The 25,778-nt window shown below is 35.2% G+C and overlaps 7 protein-coding genes across 8 annotated transcripts; 4 read left to right on the plus strand and 3 right to left on the minus strand.

Moving 5' to 3' along the window:
* Positions 2,671–3,911, plus strand: LOC104780542 (peroxisomal membrane protein 11B). The gene is made up of 2 exons (XM_010505041.2): positions 2,671–3,056; positions 3,306–3,911. Exons 1-2 carry the CDS (start codon positions 2,869–2,871, stop codon positions 3,802–3,804), a joined length of 687 nt encoding a protein of 228 aa, XP_010503343.1. The 5' UTR covers positions 2,671–2,868; the 3' UTR covers positions 3,805–3,911.
* Positions 4,223–5,243, plus strand: LOC104783876 (probable aquaporin TIP5-1). Its single transcript, XM_010508979.2, has 3 exons — positions 4,223–4,361; positions 4,446–4,699; positions 4,808–5,243. The coding sequence occupies exons 1-3, from the start codon at positions 4,223–4,225 to the stop codon at positions 5,180–5,182; spliced, it is 768 nt and encodes a 255-aa protein (XP_010507281.1). The 3' UTR covers positions 5,183–5,243.
* LOC104780543 (NO-associated protein 1, chloroplastic/mitochondrial) lies at positions 5,246–8,465 on the minus strand. Its single transcript, XM_010505043.2, has 13 exons — positions 8,039–8,465; positions 7,756–7,941; positions 7,573–7,659; positions 7,413–7,492; positions 7,235–7,316; positions 7,097–7,117; positions 6,804–6,849; positions 6,499–6,617; positions 6,296–6,409; positions 6,108–6,212; positions 5,927–6,016; positions 5,723–5,832; positions 5,246–5,640 (listed from the first exon to the last, which is right to left on the minus strand). Exons 1-13 carry the CDS (start codon positions 8,432–8,434, stop codon positions 5,391–5,393), a joined length of 1,686 nt encoding a protein of 561 aa, XP_010503345.1. The 5' UTR covers positions 8,435–8,465; the 3' UTR covers positions 5,246–5,390.
* Positions 8,678–15,514, plus strand: LOC104780545 (structural maintenance of chromosomes protein 2-2-like). Of its 2 annotated transcripts, none has more exons than XM_010505045.2 (21): positions 8,678–8,770; positions 8,854–9,223; positions 9,309–9,989; positions 10,067–10,210; positions 10,292–10,582; positions 10,672–10,857; positions 10,929–11,093; positions 11,173–11,232; positions 11,326–11,388; positions 11,841–11,932; positions 12,049–12,145; positions 12,581–12,697; positions 12,832–13,050; positions 13,203–13,343; positions 13,421–13,588; positions 13,854–14,038; positions 14,187–14,280; positions 14,360–14,448; positions 14,582–14,807; positions 14,983–15,057; positions 15,180–15,514. In XM_010505045.2, exons 2-21 carry the CDS (start codon positions 8,906–8,908, stop codon positions 15,291–15,293), a joined length of 3,525 nt encoding a protein of 1,174 aa, XP_010503347.1. In that variant the 5' UTR covers positions 8,678–8,770; positions 8,854–8,905; the 3' UTR covers positions 15,294–15,514. The 2 variants fall into 2 exon arrangements, with proteins under 2 accessions (XP_010503347.1, XP_010503348.1); XM_010505046.2 differs by having other exon boundaries at positions 8,695–8,770; positions 8,883–9,223.
* On the minus strand, positions 15,537–17,066 carry LOC104780544 (chlorophyll a-b binding protein 4, chloroplastic). Its single transcript, XM_010505044.2, has 4 exons — positions 16,695–17,066; positions 16,315–16,463; positions 15,963–16,229; positions 15,537–15,872 (listed from the first exon to the last, which is right to left on the minus strand). Exons 1-4 carry the CDS (start codon positions 16,904–16,906, stop codon positions 15,739–15,741), a joined length of 762 nt encoding a protein of 253 aa, XP_010503346.1. The 5' UTR covers positions 16,907–17,066; the 3' UTR covers positions 15,537–15,738.
* Positions 17,830–18,696, minus strand: LOC104780546 (probable calcium-binding protein CML47). Its single transcript, XM_010505047.2, has one exon. The coding sequence runs from the start codon at positions 18,579–18,581 to the stop codon at positions 18,030–18,032; it is 552 nt and encodes a 183-aa protein (XP_010503349.1). The 5' UTR covers positions 18,582–18,696; the 3' UTR covers positions 17,830–18,029.
* LOC104780547 lies at positions 21,512–24,051 on the plus strand. Its single transcript, XM_010505048.2, has 4 exons — positions 21,512–21,999; positions 23,148–23,186; positions 23,524–23,608; positions 23,715–24,051. The coding sequence occupies exons 1-4, from the start codon at positions 21,517–21,519 to the stop codon at positions 23,795–23,797; spliced, it is 690 nt and encodes a 229-aa protein (XP_010503350.1). The 5' UTR covers positions 21,512–21,516; the 3' UTR covers positions 23,798–24,051.

Genomic DNA, 25,778 nt, shown 5'->3' on the forward strand with positions numbered 1-25,778 from the left:
ATATTTTGAAATATGTAACAAACGAATCGTTCACTTATATTTTTTTGTTTGCAAATTTTTCACATTATTTAATGTTCAATATTAAAATAAATAATTTAAATTAGCATTATTTGTTACAAATAAAAGATATTCTAGTACACAAAATCAGCTGAATTTTAAACCCTTTTGAATAATTTCTATTTTTATTGATTAAAATTGAAACTAAAATCAGATCCTATATATACATCACTCATCACGATCTATCTTTAGAAAAAAATAATTATAAGCTAAACACCTTTTTTCATAAACAATCATAGCCATGAATAACTATATGAAGATCGTCCGCGATCAAATTACTGAGCAAATATGGTGTGCAGTCGACGTAGTTTTCGTCAGCAACTTTAGATTTTATTTTATGGAATATTTTGTGGTAAAATATTTATTTCCAAATAAAAATTAATAATATATTAATCATAAAAAAAATATTTTTTATATTTAAATATATATAATTTCAGAAACTATTATAGATATATTATTAATATTATATTTTTATATTCAGCTATTCAACTTAATGGTCACCATTTAGCATACTAATTTATTTCTCTGCAGTTTATTCAGCTCATTTTGTTTCTTCGGCTCATTTTGATGGTTTAGCTCATTTTTATTCAGCCCATCATTATTAACCTATTCAGCTGGTTCAGTTTGTTAATCACCATTTGCAGCCAAAATATGAACGCTAACTAGTAATAGGAGTAGAAAAATTAAACCGTTAATTCAAACTTGGACTTTGTTAAACCGTAGTCAGCCCAAATTTATCTACCAATAAAATTAGATTACAAATTTGGCTATCATTTATTTCTTGTTTATGCATGCACTCATCAATCTTAAGAGATAGGCACATTTATTTGCGGTAATCATGCACGAGCCCATGTTTCAAAATTTCATGATTCATGTGTAATCTGTCATGCTCCTGCGACCTGTTGCATGTTGTGTATGTGATGTTGCACTTCGTCTAGATATCTAGATCTAGGTACGTCCAATATCTAACCTAGTCCCTACCTTGACCTTTTTTTCTTTGATTTAAATGAGCTAATCTTTAGTACTTTTCATTTGAATCTTATGTAAAAAGTAACTAAGATATTTTTAATTAATTATGCTTTAACCTTCCATAGTCTTCGACTCTGCACAGAAGTCAGATTGGTAAGTAATCATCAACTTAGGGTCTGACTGGTTCTCCAACTACCACCGGCAAACGCTGTGTTTGTGGTGGCAGCGGTTGCTAGCGATTGGTACCAATCACACAAACCGCTTCCAATCGCTCCAAACCACTGAATTCTAAAAGCTGCTTCCTGCAAGCGTTTGCGGTTGCGGGCGATTGCGGTTAGAATTTTTTTTTTTCAAACTTAAAACAAATCAATGATAATGAAATATTATATATATATATATATATATATATATATTATCTAACTATTTTATTCATTAAGGATTGGAGAAAATGAAGTACGAATACGATTGAGAATATTAGATTTCAATTAACAATAACCCAGAAAACTTGATGTAAATTTAATGGCACATCACACATATGTTCAAAAAAATCTAAATAAATATAACTTTTCATCAGAAATTTTTAAAAATAAGATTATTTTTTGAAAAATATAAAAACAAATCACGAGTCTTCTCATCTTTCGTTTGATCATTACTATCGATGCAACTACTGCCCTACGAAACTTATTGAGTGTGTGAAATTTAAAAAGAAGATCTACGATCTAAAACATATGTTTTGTCATTTATCAAATTACTTGATTAAATTTTTGGTAAAAAGTCAAATGCATAAAGTAATAAGTATTTTAATATGAAATTTATTTGTTTTTAAATAATTATTTTAGTATTTTTTTAATGAATTTTAATTATAAATCAAGTTTAATAAAAAATTTGGTATTTTTAAACATTTATATAATTATATATTATATTTATTATATTTTAACCGTTATTGCACTCGCTGGTCAACCAGTCGTAAACTCCCGCAAACGCATCCATTTTAAAACGCTAAACCAATCATTCAAAACACTTAATAACACTTGAAACCGCAAAAACTTGTTTCCGCAATTTCTCGTAAACGCAACCGCAAACACTGCGGTTGAACCAGTCGGGCCCTTATAAGTTATATTTGGTGTTTCTGGATGTAGATGTGCGTGGTGCATATAATCGTATCCACAACATTAGAAAATCCGATACTGTAATGAAGATTAGAAAAATGGATATTAGAAAAATAGGTGGTTCATGTAAATCATTTAGCGTATAAGATTGTTATTAATTAGCTCTTCTTATATGGTATCACTTTTGTGCATATAACATTTCTCTGTTCACACAATGAAATAATTTCTCAAAGTACAAGGATTCTGGCTATATTTGTTTCCAATTTGGAGCTAGAGGCCCAAGCTCCAACCTAAAATCAAGCCCATTTGTATAAACAATCACACTTGTGTACACAGTCACAGATTATCCAACTGACAAATAAATTTGTAAAATAGAGAATCATTATCCAACTGACAAATAAATTTGTAAAATAGAGAATTATCTTTAGTCTCGTTTTACGAAACCCAAAATATATAAAAATATATATATTTGTGAATATTTCTTCCACACATATCAAAGAGAAATATTTTTATTTATCCCAAACCTTTGATATCAAAACATGAGACAACAAGCGCAAGTATTAGCAACCACAAAGCAATCATCTCAAACTCAAACCTCTTAAAACAAACAAAAGACAAAACCTCGATTATTTCGAGTACAAACGTCACTTGTGGTTTATATCTTCTTCTTCATCATCTCCATAACTTCTCTCTCTCTCCCTCCTCTTCTCCTTCCTTTCGCCACCGTTAGGCGATGGCTTCGGACACGTTGGACAAGCTGGTTGTTTTCTTGGCCAAAAGAGACGGAATAGACAAGCTCGTTAAGACATTCCAATATGTGGCCAAGCTCGCGTGCTGGCACGTTGAAGCCACACGACCCGAAGCTGCCGATAGGTTCAAGAAGTGGGAGGTCGCCTCCGGTCTCAGCCGCAAAGCCTTCAGGTCCCACATCTTTCTAATATCTATCACTTTATCTACACAGTGGCATCATCGTAAATATAGTCTAATAGATGAATTGAAATGAAATGTTTGCTTTATTTCACTTCTTGATTAATATCTTATCTCATCTACCAAATTTGAATAGTGCGACTAATGCTAATACACTTTATATTAAATGACAACAAGTAAAAAGTGAATATATTTACAATAACAACCGTTGTTAATTTATGGTCGGGGAATTATGCAAAACAGGACAGGAAGATCTCTCACGGGGTTTAATGCGCTGAGACGAAACCCTGGGGCAACCCCGGTGATCCGACTCTTGGCAGTCCTAGCCAATTCAGGAGAAATGGTTTACTTCTTCTTCGATCATTTTCTTTGGTTATCAAGAATTGGATCATTAGACGCCAAGCTCGCCAAGAAAATGAGTTTCATCTCCGCTTTTGGCGAATCTTTCGGCTACACTTTCTTCATCATCATTGACTGCATCTTCATAAGGCAGAGACTCGACTCCTTGAAAAAACTTCGGTATCCGTCCGATGAAACAAAAGATGAAATCAATGCGAAAATTAGCGAAATCCGGGGAGATATAGTGATGAGACTGATGGGAATTTCAGCCAACGTTGCGGATTTAATTATCGCATTGGCGGAAATTCAACCGAACCCGTTTTGTAACCACACGGTTACACTCGGTATAAGCGGTTTAGTGTCGGCTTGGGCCGGTTGGTATAGGAATTGGCCTACCTCGTGAGATGTATAATCAAAAATCTAAGGAATGTTGTATGTTGTTGTTTTGGAATGAACATATCAAACGTGTATAACTTTCTTGAAATATATGAATACGTCTATTTTTACATTGTTTTATGTGTCAAATATACATCAAACAAAAACTAAGGTTATACACGTTTGATATGTTTGATTTGTAACACTTGTGATTTATCCACGTAAGGGCATTTCTGAAAATTATGAATCGTGATAACTGTAAATAATAACTTCCCACTTCTCTCACTCTCATTGAGGAGACGGTTAACTAAAATGTTTTTTTTTTTTTTTAACTCATTTTTATCAAAAACTCGTTACCTTCTCGTAATATTTATAGTTTTTACTTACGTTCATTCAACAACAAAAATAGAGAAAACAAGAACAAAAAAAAAACTTGAACGTAACTGATGAGAAGAATGATTCCAACATCGTTTTCAAGTAAGTGTCAAGGAGTGATAAGTATGAATGCGTTGAGATGTTACGTGTCGGAGTTTATCTCTACCTTCTTCTTCGTCCTCGCTGCCGTTGGTTCCGTCATGGCTTCAAGTAATTTTACTCTTTTTCTAAATAAGTTTGATCCTTCTTGGTAATAAGAAGAAATTGTTAACCGTGTTTTTTTTTTCCCATCAGGGAAGTTGATGGCGGGTGATGTGTCGGGTCCGTTTAGTGTATTAATACCGGCGATTGCGAATGCGTTTGCGTTGTCTTCGTCTGTTTACATCTCTTGGAACGTCTCTGGTGGCCATGTGAATCCAGCGGTTACGTTTGGGATGGCGGTTGCTGGTCGGATTAGTGTTCCAACCGCTTTGTTCTATTGGACTTCTCAGATGATTGCCTCTGTTATGGCTTGTCTTGTCCTTAAAGTAACTGTCGTCGAACAGGTTATTAAACATCTTGTCTTGCAATGTTTGGTTTACTTTTTTTTGCTGATTTGTATTCTTTGTTTTGTTTGGTTTTTCTGATTTGTGTTTTTATTTTTTATCAGCACGTACCCGATCTACAAGATTGCCGGAGAAATGACGGGATTTGGAGCATCGGTTCTTGAAGGTGTTTTAGCGTTCGTCCTAGTCTATACTGTGTTCACGGCTAACGATCCGAGACGTGGTCTACCTTTAGCCGTAGGACCTATATTCATAGGGTTTGTTGCGGGAGCCAATGTTCTAGCCGCTGGTCCGTTCTCTGGAGGGTCCATGAACCCAGCGTGTGCCTTTGGGTCGGCGATGATTTATGGAAGCTTCAAGAACCAAGCTGTGTATTGGGTTGGGCCTCTGCTTGGAGGAGCCACAGCAGCGCTAGTGTATGACAACGTGGTGGTTCCGGCAGAAGATGATCGTGGCTCATCTACTGGAGATGCCGTCGATGTGTAATGACTTGTTTTTTTACTGTTTTATATGTTGTTGTAGAGCTTTTCTAGTTTTCAGTTTCTGAAATGTTGTTCACTTGATGTTTAATTTATTGAATACTACTTTAGTAAAGTTTCATTACAAACAATTTTCTATTTTACCATTATGTTACTGTATATATGAACTCTGGTTTGAGAAAACTTAGCCGATACTTTTGCATCCAAACAAAAATTTAGAAGTGCCATTTGGGTCTTACTTCTTCTTCCTCATCGGTTAAATCACGGTACTGATACCATTCAGCACCTGAGGCACCAATTGGCAATGTTGGTCGGAGAAATACTTCAACCGGTTTTGGCACACTGACACAAAGACGTATCTGATGCTCTGAGTCATTGAGATCTCTCGGTTCTGTTCCTCGTGTTCTGCGGATTGGTTCAATTGAAATCCATCCTAACCCAGAAATTGCCACATCACTAGCCGGTCTGATCAAGAAGTGTGTCAACGTGAAATGATGAGCATTCGTTTTACCAAAGATAGATAAGGAATATAGTATAGATATATCACCTTTTTGCATCGATGATCTCGATTTGGAGTAAACGGTGAGATTGTAATCCTTTCCACTCTTGCATCTGATCTTTCCCTGATGGAGGTTTCAGAAGCACACCCACTTCTTTCTGCAGAACAAAAGGTTGTCAAGTAAGGTAATAAGAAAATTGAATTTGTCTTCATATTAGCTACAAAGTTGATAATTATGGTGAAAGAACTTGCCTGGTAAAAGTCAGTCGCTGTTTTGGTTGGTACTACAAGAATATCAAGAGCCTTTGGTCCATAGAATGTGATACATGTTTCTGGTAGAGCCTGCAATATGTCAAGTATGTAATGGTTTGAAAAAACTCTGATACCCACTGTAAAACATAATTCAGCTGTCATTCCGGGTCTAATATTTTACCTTCAAGATGTCGATCCTGACGAGACCTCCCCAGAAAAATGTATAACCATTTAAGCTCTCCTCACCCTTGGGACTACTTGACAATTGAGTTGGCAAAGTTGAAATCTGTAAGGAACAAAAGGATAGTAAAATCATCATACTATGTTACATAAATCAATCTTTACCTGGCTATAATATAGAAGACTTACATCGAAAGACTGGCCTCTGAGCCGATTTTGAGGAGCAAGGGCGGGTAAATCATCTGAATGAACAACAGCTGCTTGCCTATGGTGTAGGTGCACACCCGGTGTATCATACAACTTCTGCGGTAATAAGGTATTCTTTAGCAGATGTCTACTGGTGGCAGAATTTCGGAAATTTCTACGAAAATGGTGGTGGTTTAAGTTTATACCTCTCCTCCAAGGAAGGCGTTGATCTGAATTGGACCCAAGGTGGTTCCAGGGACAGCAGATTGAATTGGTTTGTACTTTTGAGCCGCTGCGGCAACAGGGTCCCTTTCGGCCATTGTTTCTGTATAATGAAGTACATATAGAACCATTCAAACTCGATTTATAGATGCAACCTAAATTGTAAAAAAATTAGCCCTACTAGAATAAAACAGCACGTATTCTTAAACAAGAAGAAAGGAAGTATTCAAGCAGATACAAACTGTAACGACAATTGACATATAGCAAATAGAGAACAAAATTGACTTACTCAGCAACGCATTGATGAATGCAGACTTCCCTACGTTTGCTGCACCCTGTGAAAGCATGAGGAAATGATGAATGAATATTTATCAGACTGTCAAAGAAGTTTCTGTAAAATTGCACAGCCTCTATCTCCTGTATGAATTGGTGAATCCGATAGAAGTATAGAACAGGGTAGTGTAGACTTAGTTGTTCTATTGGTCATAAAAGAAAATCAGCTTTGCCTAAGATACGTTAAGGTAAAACAATAAATTTCCTCAGTCCGCTAAAATCTTTGTAAAAAATTGAGAATGCACATACCAGAATGTAGACATCTCGTCCCTGAAATAAAAACAGGGATGGAGAGGTTAAGTTACAGGAGATAAATGACTAGAAGTTTATATTATCCCATATTGAGCCAGAAAGGAAACAAGATGTAAGCCTATTCATGGTATATACCTTTTTCTCCTTCTGGATTTCTGATGCAACTCCGCTAACTCCATCAAGAGATTTTGAACTTGTGAGATGGACGCTCAACACACTGTTAAAGTTACATCCATCCAAATCAGTCATTAGCTCCAGAAACAATAAGTCACCTTATGATAACAAACCTAGTTAATAAGCACTTGATACCTACTTAAGCTTTTTCCTCGTGGTCATTTCTACGACCCAATCCCCAATACAGTTCATATCTGTTCCTTTCGGAAGAAGATCAATCTAACAGTACAAAACACAGTTCTTTATCAGACAAATTTTGAAAAGGATTGAAGAAGTAGCCTGGTTGTAAAAAACCTTACCTTAGTTATAACTAGTATAATCGGATTAGCTCCAACTAAGTCACGAACACGAGCTAAAAAGCTTCCATTAAAATCCACAATGTCAACCTGTGACACCACACAAATGCATCAAACCGTTACATCATATTATTGATGACTGACTTCTTGGAACATGAAACAAAATAAGAGAAGTTGAATTCTAACCAATTTGACAATCAAAGCCTTCTCATGGCGCAAATGAGAAAGCTTCTCCCTAAGTTCATCAGCTGAAACAAACTGTTTCCCACCAGGGTATCCTCCGTTACCACCAACTGCTGTAATCATATGTCCATGTGACAAAAGCTGACACCGTCCACATAGTATAGTTCTTAACTGATGATGCTTCTTCTTCTACAATAATAATTAACAAAACATTTCAAAAGAACTCACTTCAATTGCATCAAATCAACTAACTATAAACTGAGATTCCAAAAGCTCGAATTCGTACCAAATCGTAAGTGATCAGATCGACAAATCCAGGAGAATCGACTTCGGAAGTCTGTAACGGAGCTCCGCAGCCGTAACAACACGAGACCGAAGTATCAACAACCTTCCGCACAATCTCTTCCTTTATCTTCTTCTTCTTCTTCTCCTTTTTAATCTCTCTCTTCACCACTTTCTTAGCTTCATGAGCTCGTTGATTCTCCAAGAACCTTTCTCCAGGAGTCGGAGCAGCCGCAGCGAATCCATCTCGTTCTGAGACCAAAACCGGAGTCTCGGAATTAGCAATGGATTTACATAAGATTGGCACCGCCGGAGTTCGGTAAAACACGGTGAGATTTGGTTCGCGTCTCGTGAGACGACGAGGAAGAGAAGGGAACGTTGAGAGTGTTCGTAGCGCCATTGCTGAGATTTTTTTCCCCACCAAGCTCTTGAAGAAGATAGAACCCAAGAGAGTTAAAGGAAAACCGAACCGAACCAAACCAAAACCAAAATGGGTTTATTGTTAAACCTCTATTTCGATCTAGGGGGAACCTTCTAGATGAGTTAAAAGGTTTAGGGTAGGGTTTAGAAATTCACTTTCCCGCTGTTTTCCTACCAAATCCGAAAAAACCCAATTTTTTAAAATGACAAAATTCCCCTTTTTAATTTGTTTTCGTAAAATTGAAAAAAAATTCCAAAAAAAATTCGAATTCGCTCTCTCAATTTTGAAGATTCGTCTCTGCTTTCTCCTGCAACGGTTAGATTTTGTATATGCGAGTTTCAATTTCGGAATTAAGCTTCTCGTTGTGATATACTTTTAATCTGGGTTTCAATTTCTAGGGTTTATGGGATTTTAGTTTCTAAATTAGGGTAAAATTTGGGGGAAGGAGAGATGCATATAAAGGAGATATGCTTGGAGGGTTTCAAATCATACGCGACGAGGACGGTGGTTCCGGGTTTTGACCCGCATTTCAACGCGATTACGGGTCTAAACGGGTCCGGGAAATCAAACATCCTCGATTCAATCTGCTTCGTTCTGGGTATCACTAATCTCCAGCATGTTCGAGCTTCTAATCTACAAGAACTCGTTTACAAACAAGGACAAGCTGGGATTACTAAAGCCACTGTCTCGATTACTTTCGATAACTCCGAGAGAAATCGAAGTCCTTTAGGTTATGAAGATCATTCAGAGATTACCGTAACTAGACAAGTAACTACTTATTTCACTTAAGGTTTCGTTTTTTTATAAGTGTTTGCTTAGAGTGAATCTTTTTGTGTTTGTGTGTGTTTTGAAGATTGTGGTTGGAGGAAGGAACAAGTATTTGATAAATGGGAAGCTTGCACAACCAAGTCAAGTTCAGAACCTTTTCCACTCGGAGCAGCTTAATGTTAATAATCCTCATTTTCTCATTATGCAAGGGCGTATTACTAAAGTTTTGAACATGAAACCTATGGAGATTTTATCGATGCTTGAAGAAGCTGCGGGGACAAGAATGTATGAGAATAAGAAAGAGGCTGCGTTAAAGACGTTAGAGAAAAAGCAAACCAAGGTTGATGAGATTAATAAGCTTCTCGAGCATGATATATTGCCAGCTTTGGAGAAGCTTAGGAGAGAGAAAGCGCAGTATATGCAGTGGGCTAATGGTAATGCAGAACTAGAACGAGTAAAGAGGTTCTGTATCGCTTTTGAGTATGTTCAAGCTGAGAAAGTTAGAGACAATTCTCTCCATGGGGTTGAAAAAATGAAGACAAAGATGACAAGTATTGACGAAGAGGCAGAAAAGACACAGGGAGAAATATCGGAACTAGAGAACCAAGTTAAAGCTTTGACTCAGGCAAGAGAAGCCAGCATGGGAGGAGAAGTTAAAAATTTGTCTGACAAAGTGGATTCACTGTCTAATGAAGTTACACGTGAATTATCCAAGCTTCATAATATGGAGGACACCCTTCAGGGCGAAGTGAAGAATGCTGAACAGGTTAGCTGACAGTTACTTCCTTGGTGTGAAATTGTTATATATTCGCAGCTGTTTCTGACAACTTTTGGTGTTGCCAGATTTTTCATAATATAGAAGATTTGAAGAAATCTGTAGAAGAGAGAGCTACATCTCTCAAGAAGTGCGACGAAGGAGCAGCAAATCTAAAACGAAAATTCCAGGAATTTTCCACCACACTGGAAGAGTGTGAAAGAGAACACCAGGTACAGTTGTACACTAAGAAGAATCTTTAGTTACTGAATCAATCATGTATGTTAATTGGATGTATGTCCCTTGATAATTAGGGTGTGATAGCTGGTAAGAGTAGTGGAGATGAAGAGAAATGTCTTGAAGATCAACTACGTGATGCTAAGATTTCTGTTGGATCAGCTGAAACGGAGTTGAAGCAGCTGAATACCAAAATTAGTCACTGTGAAAAAGAGCTAAAAGAGAAAAAGTCCCAGTTGATGTCAAAACAAGAAGAAGCTGTTGCAGTGGAAAATGAACTTGATGCTAGAAAAAATGATGTTGATAGTGTAAAAAGGGCACTTGATTCTCTTCCTTATAAAGAGGGTCAGATGGAAGCATTGGAGAAGGTTAGCATTTAGCATGCTTTTTCTAGATTATTTTATTTTTTTCTTTTGTTTGCATAAAGAATACATCCGTGACTGATTTTTACTCTCAGGATCGAGGATTGGAACTTGAAGTTGGGCGAAGGCTGAAAGACAAAGTGAGCGATCTTTCAGCTCAATTAGCAAATGTACAGTTTACATACCGTGATCCTGTGAAGAACTTTGATCGATCAAAGGTGAAAGGTGTGGTTGCAAAACTGATAAAAGTGAATGATAGGTCCTCAATGACAGCTTTGGAAGTAAGTAGGGAATTATCATGTCATTATACTTATTCGGATCATAGGAGTTCTAAGGTGACTATTTTTTTCAGGTTACTGCTGGTGGGAAGTTGTTTAATGTTGTTGTAGACACAGAAGATACTGGAAAAGAGCTCCTTCAAAAGGGTGATCTTCGGAGGAGAGTTACAATAGTTCCTCTCAACAAAATTCAATCCCACCTAGTTCCACCTAGAGTGCAGCAAGCCACTGTTAGATTGGTATGTGGATCTTTTTTTTTATTCCTGTCAAATTCAACTCCCTTTTCTTTGTTCCTTGCTGATCTCTACTAATTTTTAGGTTGGAAAGGGAAATGCGGAATTGGCACTTTCTTTAGTTGGTTATAGCGAAGAATTAAAGGTGGGTTGGTTGCCTGCTCACGGTAACAAAATTAGCTGATACCATGAGTTCATGACTATTTATTTTCGTTTGACATGTTCTAATTTTTTGCAGAATGCTATGGAATATGTTTTTGGTTCCACTTTTGTTTGCAAAACTACTGATGCGGCAAAGGAAGTAAGAATTTTTCCAGACATTAGAGTGCATGTGTGCTGACTCTGTGTTTGTTAAGGATGTATGTAGTAGAGATGTAGTTTGATTTCTAAGCTGTTTGTATAACAACCTTACTTGACATGTATATTCAGCTGGGCCTTTGGTTATGTTGTCATAGCCTCAATCTTCTTTTAAAATTTCAAATGACGATTTCCCTCTTTATATTGGTGGATGGGATATGACTCTGGCAAAATCTAAATCCTATCAATAATATATAGTTGTCTACCAGATAGAAAGGGTTCTTATGTTTATCGTTTCTCAAAACTTGATTGCTTTGCTGGGTTGTAAATGCATTTATCAGACATAACTTATTTTCGTTACTGTCTTCTCTGACTATTAGATACCTATATTTTGATGGCAAGACAACTCAATTTTCTTTAGATCTTTAATTTGTCTCTCAAATGCTTGTTCGGCAGGTAGCATTTAATAGGGAAATTCGAACTCCAAGTGTTACACTTGAAGGTGATGTATTTCAGCCAAGTGGTCTTCTTACTGGTGGAAGTCGCAAGTATGTCATTATTTCTATTAGACCTGTAAATATCTTCTGGGTTTCAGACAGATATGGTTCAGCAATGCCTATAACTTGACCAAAAACATTGTATATTTCGTATTCCTCTGTTGTAGGGGTGGAGGTGATCTGCTAAGACAACTTCATGATCTGGCAGAAGCTGAAGCAAAATTTCACGTACATCAGAAAAGGTTGTCGGAAATTGAAGCGAAGGTATATTCCTTCAACTATATATATGCTATTGCAGCTGAACTAGGCATCATATAATTCGTTTGAAGTACATACCCATATCTTGTACATGTACTTCAGGTTAGAATTAGATCTGGATCATTGGAATCGAGGCTCATGTTTGTTCATTGGTGATCTAAAAGAAAATATAATCTGAGCTGCTGAAACTGACACTTTGAACCGTATTTAGATGTCTCGTCATCTCAGATAGTTGATCAGTTTGGTTGTTTCTGGCTCAAATGAAACAATGTTTAGTTGCAGCATATTTATATCTAATGTTTGATTTTCTAGGATTTATTGGTACCTCACATATGGTTGTGAAGGCTCCCACAGAATGCTGCTATCGGCTGTCTCTTTGGGTTTCTTGGTAAAATTAAGTTTTATGGTTGTGTTAAACCCTACTGGTTCTTTAAACTGCAGATCAATGAGCTTCAGCCTCTTCAAAAGAAGTTCACAGACATGAAAGCACAGTTGGAGCTGAAAATGTATGACATGTCCTTGTTTCTAAAAAGGGCTGAACAGAACGAGCACCACAAGGTTTTTGTATCTCCATTTGGCATCTTTTTTTTTGTTAACGTATCTCCCATTATCTACATCCTTCTAGCTTAAATTTCCGAATTCGAATTTTTGCCTTCTATCGTAGCTAATAGGCATATCGCTTCCTTATATAGCTTGCTGAGGCGGTGAAGAAACTTGAAGAAGAGGTTGGAGAAGTGAGATCCCAAATCACAGAGAAGGAAAATCTTTACAAAAGTTGTGCTGATACTGTCTCTACGCTGGAGAAATCCATCAAAGATCATGATAAGAACAGAGAGGGAAGACTTAAGGACTTAGAAAAAAATATCAAAACTATCAAAGCTCGTATTCAGGCATCCTCAAAAGATCTAAAGGTATTCCAGATTTTTCATCAAAGACTTTGACTCTGCCATTGAACTGTTTCAAACTTTCAATCTTTTTCTTTGACCTGGTTTACCAACTTTTTTGCCTTTTATATTTCTAAAATGGCTTCGTAGCTTATGCTATATGTTTCTCTTGCTCATAGGATCATGAAAATGAAAGGGAGAGGCTTGTGATGGAGCAAGAAGCAGTGTTGCAGGAACAGTCATCTTTAGAGAGCCAGCTAGCTTCATTGAAGACGCAAAGTAGCACTCTGGCTTCAGATGTGGGTAATCAACGATCCAAGGTACTGCAATTATTTTTATTCGTGTCTTTTAAAATTAAAAAATATATGAGTAACGTGTGGATGTGATACCCCTGCAGGTGGATGGCATACAGAAGAATCATGATCAGTCTCTCTCTGAGCTCAAGTTGATACATGCAAAGATGAAGGAATGTGATACACAGATTAGTGGTTCCATCGCAGACCAGGAAAAATGTCTGCAGAAGATTAGTGACTTGAAGCTTGACAGAAAGAAGTTAGAAAATGAGGTATATTCTCTCTTCAATTCTTGCGGCGTCCTCCCTATTTAATGACAGATGTCCTGGGGTTACTTAATTGCTTTGACATTAATATTGAAGTAGGACTGGATGTTGGATGATAGAGGTGGATATAAGTGTTAGGAGTTCCTGGTAATTCGACTGTAATCAAAATTGAAGATGTTGTATACTCTATTAGTTGATAAGTAGTATTTACTGAAATTTTACATCTTAAGAAATGCACACTGTTCATGGGCGAACATTGTACTCTGCATAGGTAACAAGGATGGAGATGGATCAGAAGAATTGTTCTGTGAAGGTAGACAAACTTGTTGAGAAGCATACATGGATAACATCTGAGAAGCAGCTTTTTGGTAAAGAAGGGACGAACTATGATTTTGAATCCCGTGATCCTTATAAAGCAAGAGAAGAACTTGAAAGGCTCCAGACAGAACAATCGAGGTATGTTTCTGAGGATTATAATATTTATATACCTATTCAATGCAATATCAATGGAATGTGCTTTCTTTTTCTTTCTTGTTTCTTCTCTTTAACTAATTGAGAAATCACTCCTTTTCCCTTTTCCTGGCTATTCATTTCTCTTATAAAGTCTTGAGAAAAGAGTAAACAAGAAAGTCATGGCTATGTTTGAGAAAGCAGAAGACGAATATAATGCTCTTATGACCAAGAAAAATATAATCGAGGTTAGTGTTGGAGGGTCTGTGCGACTTAGTTTAACAGCTTTACACGCAGTTATTAACTATGGTTTTTCATTTTTCATAGACTGATAAATCCAAAATCAAGAAAGTGATCGAGGAGCTTGATGAGAAGAAAAAAGAAACACTGAAAGTTACATGGGTTAAAGTTAATCAGTGAGTCGCTTATTTAGTTTTCTTTGCTTGTTTCTTTGCTTGTTTTGTTTGCTTGTTCAACCATGTGATTCACTTCTTTTAACTTCATCGCGAGATCGATTTACGATATTTACACTTGGATCCTTATCATCAGGGATTTTGGTTCCATCTTTTCAAGTCTACTACCTGGCACCATGGCAAAACTAGAACCTCCAGAAGGAGGCAATTTCCTTGATGGCCTTGAGGTCCGTGTTGCGTTTGGAAGTGTTTGGAAACAGTCTTTATCTGAGCTAAGTGGAGGGCAGAGATCTCTTCTTGCACTATCTTTAATCCTAGCATTGCTTCTCTTCAAGCCAGCTCCTCTTTATATCTTAGATGAGGTACATCTCGATTTTACATTTCTATGAATCATTGCTCTCCCTTTACATTTTCAATACGTAACGACTAAGTTCATGTTTTCAGTGATCTTGACAATGTTCACGATAACAGGACCTTTTTTAAGTTTGATGACATTCTTAAAAGACATAAGAGGATTCATGACTTTAATTTTATCAGGTTGATGCAGCTCTTGATCTCAGCCACACGCAGAACATAGGAAAAATGATAAAAGCCCATTTCCCACATTCACAGGTCACATAATTTTGCGGGTTTCTTTGATTTTGTATTCACTAGCTATACCCGTGATTCAGAAAGCTCTACTTATCCATTGATATCTCAAACATTGATGCTCTCTGATATGACTTCTCTTTCAGTTCATCGTGGTTTCACTGAAAGAAGGAATGTTCAACAATGCCAATGTTCTCTTCCGAACCAAATTCGTGGATGGTGTTTCAACAGTCCAGAGGACAGTAACAAAACAGAGCTAGTAAATTGCTTATATCCTTAACAGCACTAATGATGTATATACTCTTCTCTCTTCAACGGCTTCTATGTGTGTACTACGTGTCTTTTAAGATCTGTAGCCAATGATTTGTTGGTACCTGTTGTCTAAGTCTAGAAACCGAAGCTTACCGAAACTTAAGGTTTTTTTTGTTTGTTGTTGCAAATGTATTAAGAGATTGGGATTCTAAGTTATGGTGTGCTTAAATCACTGTTACCACATGAAGATATAAATATGAAGGAGTACGACAATGTTGATTAACTTAGTTCCTCTGTACATTGAAGATTTTAAATTTAATCATGTAGCGACAATGATTCAACACCAATTCAGGCTCAAAATCCAAGAACTCTAAGATGAAATACACTCGCTGACAGACATGAAAATGATGGAAGATAGAGAGAGATGAGATTCATAAGTCTTGACTTAGATCTTTAGCCGCTGAGGGTTTGGACAATAGTGTTGTGCCATGGATCAGACAAGTGCTGCAACAGATTCTCAAATGGTCCCTTTCCAGTCACATTGTGTTGAATCACAAACCCCAAGAATGCCAACATAGCCAACCTCCCTGCAAAACAAACAAACTGGTCTTTAGTCTTTTAACTCTAAGCTATTCTTGCCTGACAAGATAACGAATTTAGCTTTTTCGTAAGCTTACCGTTTGCGAGCTCTTTCTCCTTGGCCTCGAGCGTAGGAGCAAAGTTAAGTGGGTTAAAGATTCCACCAGGGTAACCGACTTCACCCTTAGGTAAGCTGTATTGCTTAAAGATAGGGTCTTGGTTCACACTTCCTGGGTTCTTGATGTCTTGCCACCGTCTGATCTCAACGTAATGAAACAATATGAACTCGATCACGAACAATGTCGACGACGATGCAAAGTACTGCTCTTTCCCAGCATCGTACCACTCCGGAACGTTTATGATTCCTACCAACAGTTTTGACAATAACTGTGTTAAGTTCTTGAAAAAATATTACAAATTGTTTTTAGGTCATGTCAACTGGTGACTCACCGATCTTGGTGAAAACTTCCGGCAAAAGCATCCCTGCGACACCGAGCATGGCCCATCGTCCGTTGACAAGCTCTGCCTGGATGAACCATTTCAAGTTCTCTGGATCCTCTGCTAGACCCAACGGGTCAAACCCATTGTCTCCGGCAAGACTGCAATACGGGTAATATAAGAGTGAGTGAGCAATTTACCATACCATTCAACATCAACTAAACTGGTACCGAACCAACTCGGTCTAACCTAACGAAGCCTAGCTAAGCTAGGCCTAGGCCTAGTACATTAACTTAACCGGTACAGGATTGATCTAACGTAACAAATCGATTACAAAGGTGGTTACGGTTATTTGAAACCGATATTTGAATGAAGTAGTTTGCAAAATTTACCTGCCGGTGAGATAGTCAGGTGATGCCAAACCGGGCAACCATTCTCCTTTCTTAGCTTCAACCTTAAACGACGACGTTTTTGAGGATGAACCGATGGATTTAAACGACAAGTCGCGGTTCAACTTACCGGAAGAACCAGTGAGGAATCTTGGCTTTGAAGTAGTGCAAGGTCGGAAAATCGAGGCCGAGGCATGAGTAGTGACAGTCGCCATTATCACTAGTCTCAGAAGATCCGACCAGAGAACCCTTTACTGTAATAAGAAGAATGGGATTGGTAGGAATCAAGAGAGATTGAAAGATGAGTTCAGAGATGATTGTGAAGAAAGAAGGGGGATTTGTAACTTTGCTGAAGATGAGTTTTGTGGCTGTGGATTAATGACGAAGTATGTACCGTTGGATTATATGACGTGGTTGATGGAACGGACGAGATGGAATTGAGGTGAGATATAGGCTTATCAGTTTATCTTCAAAGCGTATCTTAAAGAGGATTTTTATGTTCTTTGAGATTGGTCGGAACAAGATAGTGTCGGGTCCATTGATGTACACGTGTCAATGGTTCAGATTAAAATATAAGACTGAAGTGAGGATTCACGTCAACCAATCAAATGCAACTGAATTGGCAATATGGTAAACCAAAAAATCCAGTCTGATTTTTTCCTAATCATCAAAAGTGATAGGAGAGAGTGTCACAAATCACGATATCAATACTTTTTCTGAAGTCGAGTAAAAATATTTTAAATTGACTTTTTTAAAAACATCAGATTTGTCTAAAGTCTATGGGCTTGTCAAGGTTGATATCAGGTCCGTTTTAGGCCCAAGAAGAAGAGAAGAAGTAGGAGAATGTGGAAGAAATTAACTTTGATCCTTCTTGTTCTTCAACCTCTCTTCCTGAGTTCCTTCAAGATCGAGTTCATATATATATTTCTTGTAAATTTGAAAGAGACATTATAGATTACCTTTTCATTAAGTTATAGCAAAAATAAGACTATATCCAAACCAAACTGGACACCAGCATGCAGAAGTCATCACAAAGTTTTTATTTGTGTTATTACATGTTGAATATTCTCGTTAATATTTACTCCTTTTCTTCTACTACTCTTTATATTCTTAACTCCTGTATAGTTGGACTGGTAGAGGATACTTTTCCTTGTATTATCAGTTTCTCCGAAATTCACAGAAGCATGACTATATTATATACATCAACATAAACAAGTTTATTAGAGGACGACCAACAAAAAAAAAAAAGAAAAAAAGAAGAAAAAGTATTTTAGACAAGTCACCAATTAGAATTTAGAACATAGTTAATTTTTATTATTATTCCAATCTAGCTCTACTTCACGAAAAGCTCTTCTCTATGAGCTTCACAAACTCATAAAAATCAATGTTCCCATCTCCATTCTCATCAAAAACCTTAATCATCTTCCTACATTCCATCTTTGTACACTCATCGTATCCTAACAAACCCAACACATGTTTCAACTCATTTTCATCTATAAACCCGTCTTGATTCTCATCAAATAACCTAAACGCCTCTTTCACTAACTCCTTACTCATCATCTCATTCTTCTCAAACAAGTACTCTTCTCCTTCTTCTATCAAACGTTCGTATAAAGCTTCCGAGTCGTTTATCATGGCCTTGACTTCTTCCACGGACGTCTTGTTTTCTACTCGGTTCGGGACAAAGGCTTTCTTTTTTATTGGGAGCTCGGTCTTCTGCTTATTGTTTCTTGTTGAGGCGAAGAGAATGTAGGCATTAGATAAGAAGAGATGGAAACGATAGGGAAAATAAGAAGAGAAGTCTTGAATAATCATCATGAGATTGAGAATGAACAAGAAGATGACAATGGTGAAGAGAGAGATTGGGCTAAGAAGAGACGAATCCTCCATATTAATCTAAATTTATGTGTGTGGAATACCATAAACATATATCTGTGAAGCTTTTCTATTCTTGTCTTTGGTTTCAAATGTTGGATAATGAATGTATTGAGTTGGTCCTATTTTTATAAGCGGTGTTGCATTAATTCTTACTTAAGTACGAAGACCAAACACATATCTTACTCGCAAAGTCTGCGGATAGAGTCTCCATGGAAATTGTTGAGAAACTTACCAAAATTCTTTAAAAGAGAACGAAAAATGCTACTTTAAAATTCACCGCTATTGATCAAAAGTATTTTATTTATAATTTTAAACCAACAGAGAAAAACTAAGAAAATACCATCAAATCAAAGTTTGACTAAAATTATATATATTATTATGCTTGACTGCTTGTAACTAATAACTAGTTTGTATTTTCCTTTCAAAATTATTTTGTATGCATATATAATGCTTGTGATTCAAAATATTAGGAGTAAACTACACACAAAATTAATATTTCTATATATCTCAAAATCAAATTGAACTTTTGGACTGAACCAAATGGAAAACATGGTAGATAAATCTTGTCGTATAAGAAAAAACAAATGTTTATGTATATGTATATCTTGGTCACTGAATAATATAAAATGTAATCAACTTGTCATCATACCCCAACAACACAAAACAATAGAGTGAGAGCATCTTTCATTATCTTGGATTCCAATTCATGGAAATTTCCATGCAATTTCCTTGTAACGTTTTCCTTTAAATTTATTTGTTATCATGTTGCTTTCACCGACCCCAAGTTCCCTTTTGGCTTTTTGATATGTGGAATGTTGAGACTCTTCGGGTTCGGGGTAGTTTAGTTTCAAACCCATGATCAGGTTTTGGTTTAGAATAACAATTATTATTATAGTAGAATAATTCGAAGAGCTATATTTATATAAAGTTCAGGTTGTAGTTTTCTTAATCGTTTGTTATGAAGTTGTTCATTAAAACAAAGTATGTATTTACTTTGAGAAAATCTTAAAAATGTTGATTTTCGTATCAAATGTCATTTCTTTAAAATTTTATAAAAATGCTCGTAAAAGTTTGAGATATATTCAAATAAGTATTTAATTTTATAAAAACATTACTCCCTCCGTTTTTTATTAATTGTCGTTCTAAAGGGAAAATTTTGTGTTATAATAGTTGTCGTATTAGATTTCCAATGCAAATATTTGATAAATATTCCAATTTTATCCAACTGTTTTAATGTTTTAACCAATAAAAAAAATAGAAAATATATTAAAAGGAAAAAAACAAAAAAAAAAAAAATTTCTTAATCTGTGTGAAACAACCTTAAACGATAACTAATAAAAAACAGAGGGAGTATTAATTACTTCTATAAGTGTTTAAAATCTTGTAAATAATTTTATAAATACTTTATAAAAAAGGATCTTATAAATATTTTGTAAAAACCTTTTAAAATAACTTGTAAAACCTTATAGAAACATTATTAAGCCTTACAAACACTTGAGTCTCCAAGTAATCAGTTATCAAAATATTAATAGAAGGCAAACAAATTAAACTAAACAGAAATAAGTTTGAAAAGAAATTAAATCTACCTCTAACCAGAGCTATCATTTGCTATAGATTTAGTTTATTAAATTAGTAACTAATCTTATTATTAGTTTTATATATCTTAATATTTTTGAAGTACATTTTTGTGTCATCCTCTCTTATCTTTGTATCCAAACAAGTCTCAACTAAATTCTCTACAATCCTTACAACCAAACACAATAATTTTCTTATTAGATTAATATTAATTTCCTAAAATATATCTATCTAATTTAAGTCAATATGTTAGATTAAAATATAATTCTCCTTTCATTTTTATTTAATAGTATATTTAATTATTTTAATTACTATTTAATACATAAAGTTAATAAAATTTTAGATTTTTTTCAGCATATAATGTGATTTGAATTTTTATAAACGAATATATATTAAAAATTGTCTTAGGATATTTGTAACCAAACAAGTATATCCACATATAGAGCTCAAATTACATTTTTGGAGTACAATAGGGTGTCATCACTTTTTGCCAACTTCGGGTCGGGTTTTTAACTAAAATTATAACCGATTCAATTATCCGGATCCTCATTAAGATTGCTGAATATTTTGGGCCGGTTTTTAATCCATAGCGTACTTTTTTACATCCAATTAATGTCAACTAATGTCCATTGTATCTTAGGAAATATCTAATCTGCATGCCGAATTTTTAGGGCCGAGTTTGACAAAAAAGAATTGATAACCCAAATTATGTAATCACATCCTCTTAATCACATCCCTATAATATAACAACTAATTCAAGATGAATACATCTTAGGAAATATCTAATTTGCGTTTAATAAACGATTACATATTTGGTAAGATCTTATTAGCTTTAAATGTACACTATTAATCCAATAATATCAATTGAGAATCATAATAAGAATATGCTAGATCATTCATTCCTAAATCATAACTAACAAATCGTAAAATGTATATTCTCAACTTGTGAATCAAGATTTTCTACAAAATTCTACCTGCAACCGTTAACAGTATATATATCAATAAAATAATAGACTCGTGGTGTACTACGGGTAAAACCTAGTTAACCTACAAAATAACTACGAACAAAGTTCTAATTGACAAAAAAAAAAGTTGTAGATTACTAAAACATTGTGCAATACCAAAATGGTTGAAACAAGAACATTTCAACTTAATTTACAACAAAATGAAAAAAAAAAAAAAAAAAAAAAAAAAAAAAAGAGAAAAANTTGTAAAAATATCTTAATCCAAAGAACAATGACAAAGTTTGTTGTACCTTTAATTTCATCTCAACTTATTATATTATCTTGTAGATAAGAAAATTACGAAACATCTTCAAAATACTCTGTACGTACGAGAGCCCATAAATATAAATTGATTTGTATTTATTTTTATGGGCCTAAAGAGAAAAACAGAGAGAATGGATTGGCCAACGACGACACTCATCTCCCGAAGAATCTGTAATCTTTTGGTTTTCTTCGTCAAACTAAACCACAAAAACCTCTCTACCGATTCGGATCACTCGGCGATGAGACCCGACCCGACCAGACGCAGAAACAGAGCCTTATCTTCTTCTTCTTCTTCCCCATCAAAGACCCGACCCGGCTCCGGTGGAAAGGTGAAAACTTCGGCCACTGTAATCGACCGGGAGGAGATGGGTCTTTTCCCCGGGTCGGGTTACGATGACCCGAATCCAGAACCAAGGAGCTTTCCTTACAGTGTGAAGCAGCAATGCTGGGAGAAAGCAGAGAAGATTAAAGGGAGAGATCCTGAGCGTTGGAGGAGAGATCATTTAGGGAATATTGTGTTTAGGAAACTCGTTGGTTGTCCTGGTTGCTTGTGCCATGATTATGATCACATTGTTCCTTACTCCAAGGTTTGTCCTTTACAACTCTCTCTCTTCATGATTCATTGATAATCTTTTGTTCTCTAGCCTATGTATTCTGGTTGTTTAGTTTAGGATTGAGCTCAAAAAGCTTCTAACTTTGTGAAATATATGAGGGAAGTTTTGCTTTTGGGTGATGTCAATATAGTTTATAATTTGTGATTGATCATTGTGAGATTGAGTATCTACTTATTCTAAGGTCTCACTTAATGAGACTCTGTTTTGCCTATGAATTTTTGTTATTAAGGGTTTAGGATTGAGCTGAAAATGAGTATTTTGGGCTCTTTCCATTGTGAAATGTATAGGGGATTTTGGTGTAGGACTTTGATGGTTCTGTGATCTCAGGAAATTTTGCTCCTAGGCCATTTTAATATAGTTTCTGAAAGGCTTTTGATCACTGTGAAATAAATCTTTTGAATCTGTGTTATTTATATTCTTGATTTGGGGTCTGAGGGATAAGGGGATGAGTTCTTCTCTTGTGCTCTCTGGAAGATGTAACTTGAGGACTTAACAGTTTTTATATATTGCTGGTTTGGATTTAAGAATTTAGTGCACCAATTAAGTTGAAGAATGAGAGTAAAAAGGGTATCATGTTCTGCAGCATGGTCTAATAGGAACTATTGTTTGTTTTCTGAAGTTTTTTTCCGTTGCATTTTATGGGGCATGTATCCATAAGAACACTCGTTTGATGAATCAACACGAATTCTTGTATCTGAAAGTTTTCAGCATTCACTTCGAGATAGGATTGTTGGTGCTTGGTAGGGTTTCACATTTATCGTTTAAATCTACAGTTAAAACTTACAAGATTCCATCTTCAGAATCAGGACCGTGTCAGTGTTACAATTAATACTGATAAGCTATAACTAACAATAGTAGAGTTTATGAAACTTCTCGGAAGGGAAAAAATAGTGTGTAAAATATTTTATTGTCATGCTTCCTGCTTTCAGTTTGATTGATCTGATTATGACCCTAATTTTCCAAACTGAGATTTATTTGAATTGATGATGAATCTATCTTCTTTGTTCTCGCTCAAACGCATAATGTAACTGGAAGATATCGTCATCTACATGTAACATTAGTCATTTAGTGCTCATGCTTCTTCTAAAGTATCTGACTGAATTCATTTTCCAATTTTTTAGGGCGGTAAGAGCACTCTGGAAAACTGCCAGGTTCTGCAGGTACGCTGTGGAAATTTAAACTAAACTTATAAATACCTCTTAAGGTTTTAGATGTCTACTACATATATCTGTGTTTTAAACCAACCTATAGTCACTATTGTCTTGTATTCTGAGTTTGTGACTTATGACTGGTATCCTGCTTAGTGGAGGAAACTCTTAGACAACCTATCTTCCACAAAACAGTCTCTTGCAAATTCTCTTTAGGTTTACTTATTAACCTCAATCCCAAACTACAAACTAAACATACACTTTTAGGCTTCTTAGCTTCTTTCTGTTCCTTGGAATCAATAGGGCAAAGCTCTTGGGTCGCTAATTTTGTTTTGTTTCTACGTTTTAGGCAAAGGTAAATCGATCAAAGGGAAATAAAACCGATATTTCTAGAGCCGAGCTTATCCAGAGGAGTTCTTATTGCCGAGTTGCTGGTAAGTCTGCAGCATCTTTCAATTCCACATGCTTGTCAGTCGTCACTCTATATATTAAACTATAACCGAGTTTGATACTAAACTGTTATTTGCGAAAATTTCGTAGGCAGGGATATGGATCTCCTTGAGCTAACAGCTTACGGGAATGTACAGCGCGCACCTGAGTCTAGTGGATGCAGGATTCAATGATCTATTAATGGAAAACGAAGATGATAAAGTTTATCAATATAATTTACCCGGACAAGATTCTGCAGATTTTGTCAGTTCTGATCTGAGTTAGTTGTACTCGTTATCTCTCAAATATTGTGTACAATGTAACATTAGTTCATTTATGTAACATACGGACACAAACAACAAAAGTGCTCATGCTTCTTTCTATTTAGCTAGCTCTACTCTTTTTCTGTTGTATTTTTATAACATAGAAAAGAATGCCTTCTCTACTACTTGTAATTTTGTAATTCTCTGTAGGTTATATTGCTACATCCATGATCAAATATTCAAATGAAAATGTTAAAACTAAAAGTAATCTTTTTATCTTCTAGAATCTCACTTTTTCTCCCTTTCTTTTTATTAATCTAGAAAATCAATTCTACTTTTTTGCCCAACTTGTGGTTGTTTTTACTTTCAGGTTCGGATGATAGTGCATTGTTTCTTCTTTCCTATTCGGTAAAATAAAAAATCTGAGCAACAAATAAATTAAAATAAACTCATATAACGATAAGTACATTTACATGTCACTTTTTTAACCTGAAACATTAAAAATAAAAGAAAAAAAGAAAAAGACAAAAGTCAAAAAAGACATCTCTTTTTGTTGTCCTTTTTTATTTGCTTATCTTTAGGGAGGCGTGTCAGGTCCTTTGGTCAGGGAATCTAAAGTTTATTACACGTGTCAAGATCATAGAAGATGCCTTCCTTTGTGGGAAAGTCCTTTTTTATTTATTTTTTTCTTGTGTTGGAAAATCTACTCACAAAAGTTTTCTTGCCACTCATTGTCTCTTGCTCGATTTTTCATTTTTCCCTTTTTATGTGTGTTGTTGTTAAATTACAATAATAATAACAAAAATTACATTTCTAAACTAATAGTGAATTTTGTGTAGGGATATATATCATGGAAAACAACAAGTACTTTTGATCGGAATATTATTATTGGATAGTATCATCTAATATGTGTATAAAAACATATGATTATGTTCGTAGATATTTGTGGTTTGAGTTGTCTTGAATGGGTGGGTATACAATATTTTGTTGTTTTGTTTGCAATCATTTTTTTTTTTTTTTGGATTGACTCAAAAGTATATTTCGAATTAAAAGCATAGCTAACGGATAATTTGATTTTGTGGTGAGAGCAGTATTCGTTTTGGTATACCACAAACTTTAATGGTCCAAACCTTTTGGCAAGAGTAACTTTTCACATTTTTTCTGGTGGACCAGCGTGTCAATTAAATGATTTAACTAACAAATATTACCAAATTAAATTCGACCGTAAATTAACCAAAAAATTATAAGATACATACATGTTTGACGAAAAACTGAACATATTTTCTTACATAAAATTCAGCTGTAAATTTTAATTTACAAAGAAAAGTCAAAAGAAAAGGACGTAAATAATTAAAATTTACAAATTATGCGAATGTGTATATATAGGAAAGTGCAGTGTCTTTCTTTTGAAGTGGATTCATTAAGAGATGAGCTTTAATATAAAAAAAAAGTTCTAGTGGAGGGTTGACTCCAACTCCAAATTCTTGAAGTGGTTTACTTTGATCATTATCAAAAGTCAAAACTATATCATTTTTCCAATGAAACCATCCTATTTCTTAGTGTGTATAAAACCTTATTGGTTGATCTCAATATTTTCTTGAATTTTTTTTCTATCAGTGCATTTTCACTTTATCCTCCCCACCCTCTCTATCACAGTCTCTCCTCAAAAAATTCATTATGATGAGGGGGAAAAATCCATATTCTGTAAGAAGTGTTTATGTTCTTCTTATATATTTTATGTCCTATCGAATTTGGTTATACGGTAATGATACAGTCATACAAGATGATGATGGCTGTTCACATTACAAATCTAATGTACAAATCCAATAAAAAAATGCCTTTAGTTTATAGCTATTTTACATATATGCTTAATTATAAAGAAAGCAAGAGGCATCATATCTTCATTTTCTTT

The sequence above is a fragment of the Camelina sativa genome, chromosome 4 (assembly GCF_000633955.1).
Source record: "Camelina sativa cultivar DH55 chromosome 4, Cs, whole genome shotgun sequence".
Lineage (NCBI taxonomy): Eukaryota > Viridiplantae > Streptophyta > Magnoliopsida > Brassicales > Brassicaceae > Camelina > Camelina sativa.

Coding starts and splice junctions, on each gene's coding strand:
- LOC104780542 (XM_010505041.2), top strand. CDS start 2,869: ATGGCTTCGGACACGTTGGACAAGCTGGTTGTTTTCTTGGCCAAAAGA. Junction 3,057..3,305: donor CTCAGCCGCAAAGCCTTCAG/GTCCCACATCTT, acceptor TATGCAAAACAG/GACAGGAAGATCTCTCACGG.
- LOC104783876 (XM_010508979.2), top strand. CDS start 4,223: ATGAGAAGAATGATTCCAACATCGTTTTCAAGTAAGTGTCAAGGAGTG. Junction 4,362..4,445: donor TGGTTCCGTCATGGCTTCAA/GTAATTTTACTC, acceptor TTTTCCCATCAG/GGAAGTTGATGGCGGGTGAT. Junction 4,700..4,807: donor TAACTGTCGTCGAACAGGTT/ATTAAACATCTT, acceptor ATCAGCACGTAC/CCGATCTACAAGATTGCCGG.
- LOC104780543 (XM_010505043.2), bottom strand. CDS start 8,434: ATGGCGCTACGAACACTCTCAACGTTCCCTTCTCTTCCTCGTCGTCTC. Junction 6,618..6,803: donor ATTCATCAATGCGTTGCTGA/GTAAGTCAATTT, acceptor TTCATTATACAG/AAACAATGGCCGAAAGGGAC. Junction 6,410..6,498: donor ACGCCTTCCTTGGAGGAGAG/GTATAAACTTAA, acceptor TTATTACCGCAG/AAGTTGTATGATACACCGGG.
- LOC104780545 (XM_010505045.2), top strand. CDS start 8,906: ATGCATATAAAGGAGATATGCTTGGAGGGTTTCAAATCATACGCGACG. Junction 14,449..14,581: donor ACATGGGTTAAAGTTAATCA/GTGAGTCGCTTA, acceptor CCTTATCATCAG/GGATTTTGGTTCCATCTTTT. Junction 14,808..14,982: donor CTCTTTATATCTTAGATGAG/GTACATCTCGAT, acceptor TAATTTTATCAG/GTTGATGCAGCTCTTGATCT.
- LOC104780544 (XM_010505044.2), bottom strand. CDS start 16,906: ATGGCGACTGTCACTACTCATGCCTCGGCCTCGATTTTCCGACCTTGC. Junction 16,464..16,694: donor CCTGACTATCTCACCGGCAG/GTAAATTTTGCA, acceptor CCCGTATTGCAG/TCTTGCCGGAGACAATGGGT. Junction 16,230..16,314: donor GGAAGTTTTCACCAAGATCG/GTGAGTCACCAG, acceptor AACTGTTGGTAG/GAATCATAAACGTTCCGGAG.
- LOC104780546 (XM_010505047.2), bottom strand. CDS start 18,581: ATGGAGGATTCGTCTCTTCTTAGCCCAATCTCTCTCTTCACCATTGTC.
- LOC104780547 (XM_010505048.2), top strand. CDS start 21,517: ATGGGCCTAAAGAGAAAAACAGAGAGAATGGATTGGCCAACGACGACA. Junction 23,187..23,523: donor AAAACTGCCAGGTTCTGCAG/GTACGCTGTGGA, acceptor TCTACGTTTTAG/GCAAAGGTAAATCGATCAAA. Junction 23,609..23,714: donor TTCTTATTGCCGAGTTGCTG/GTAAGTCTGCAG, acceptor AAAATTTCGTAG/GCAGGGATATGGATCTCCTT.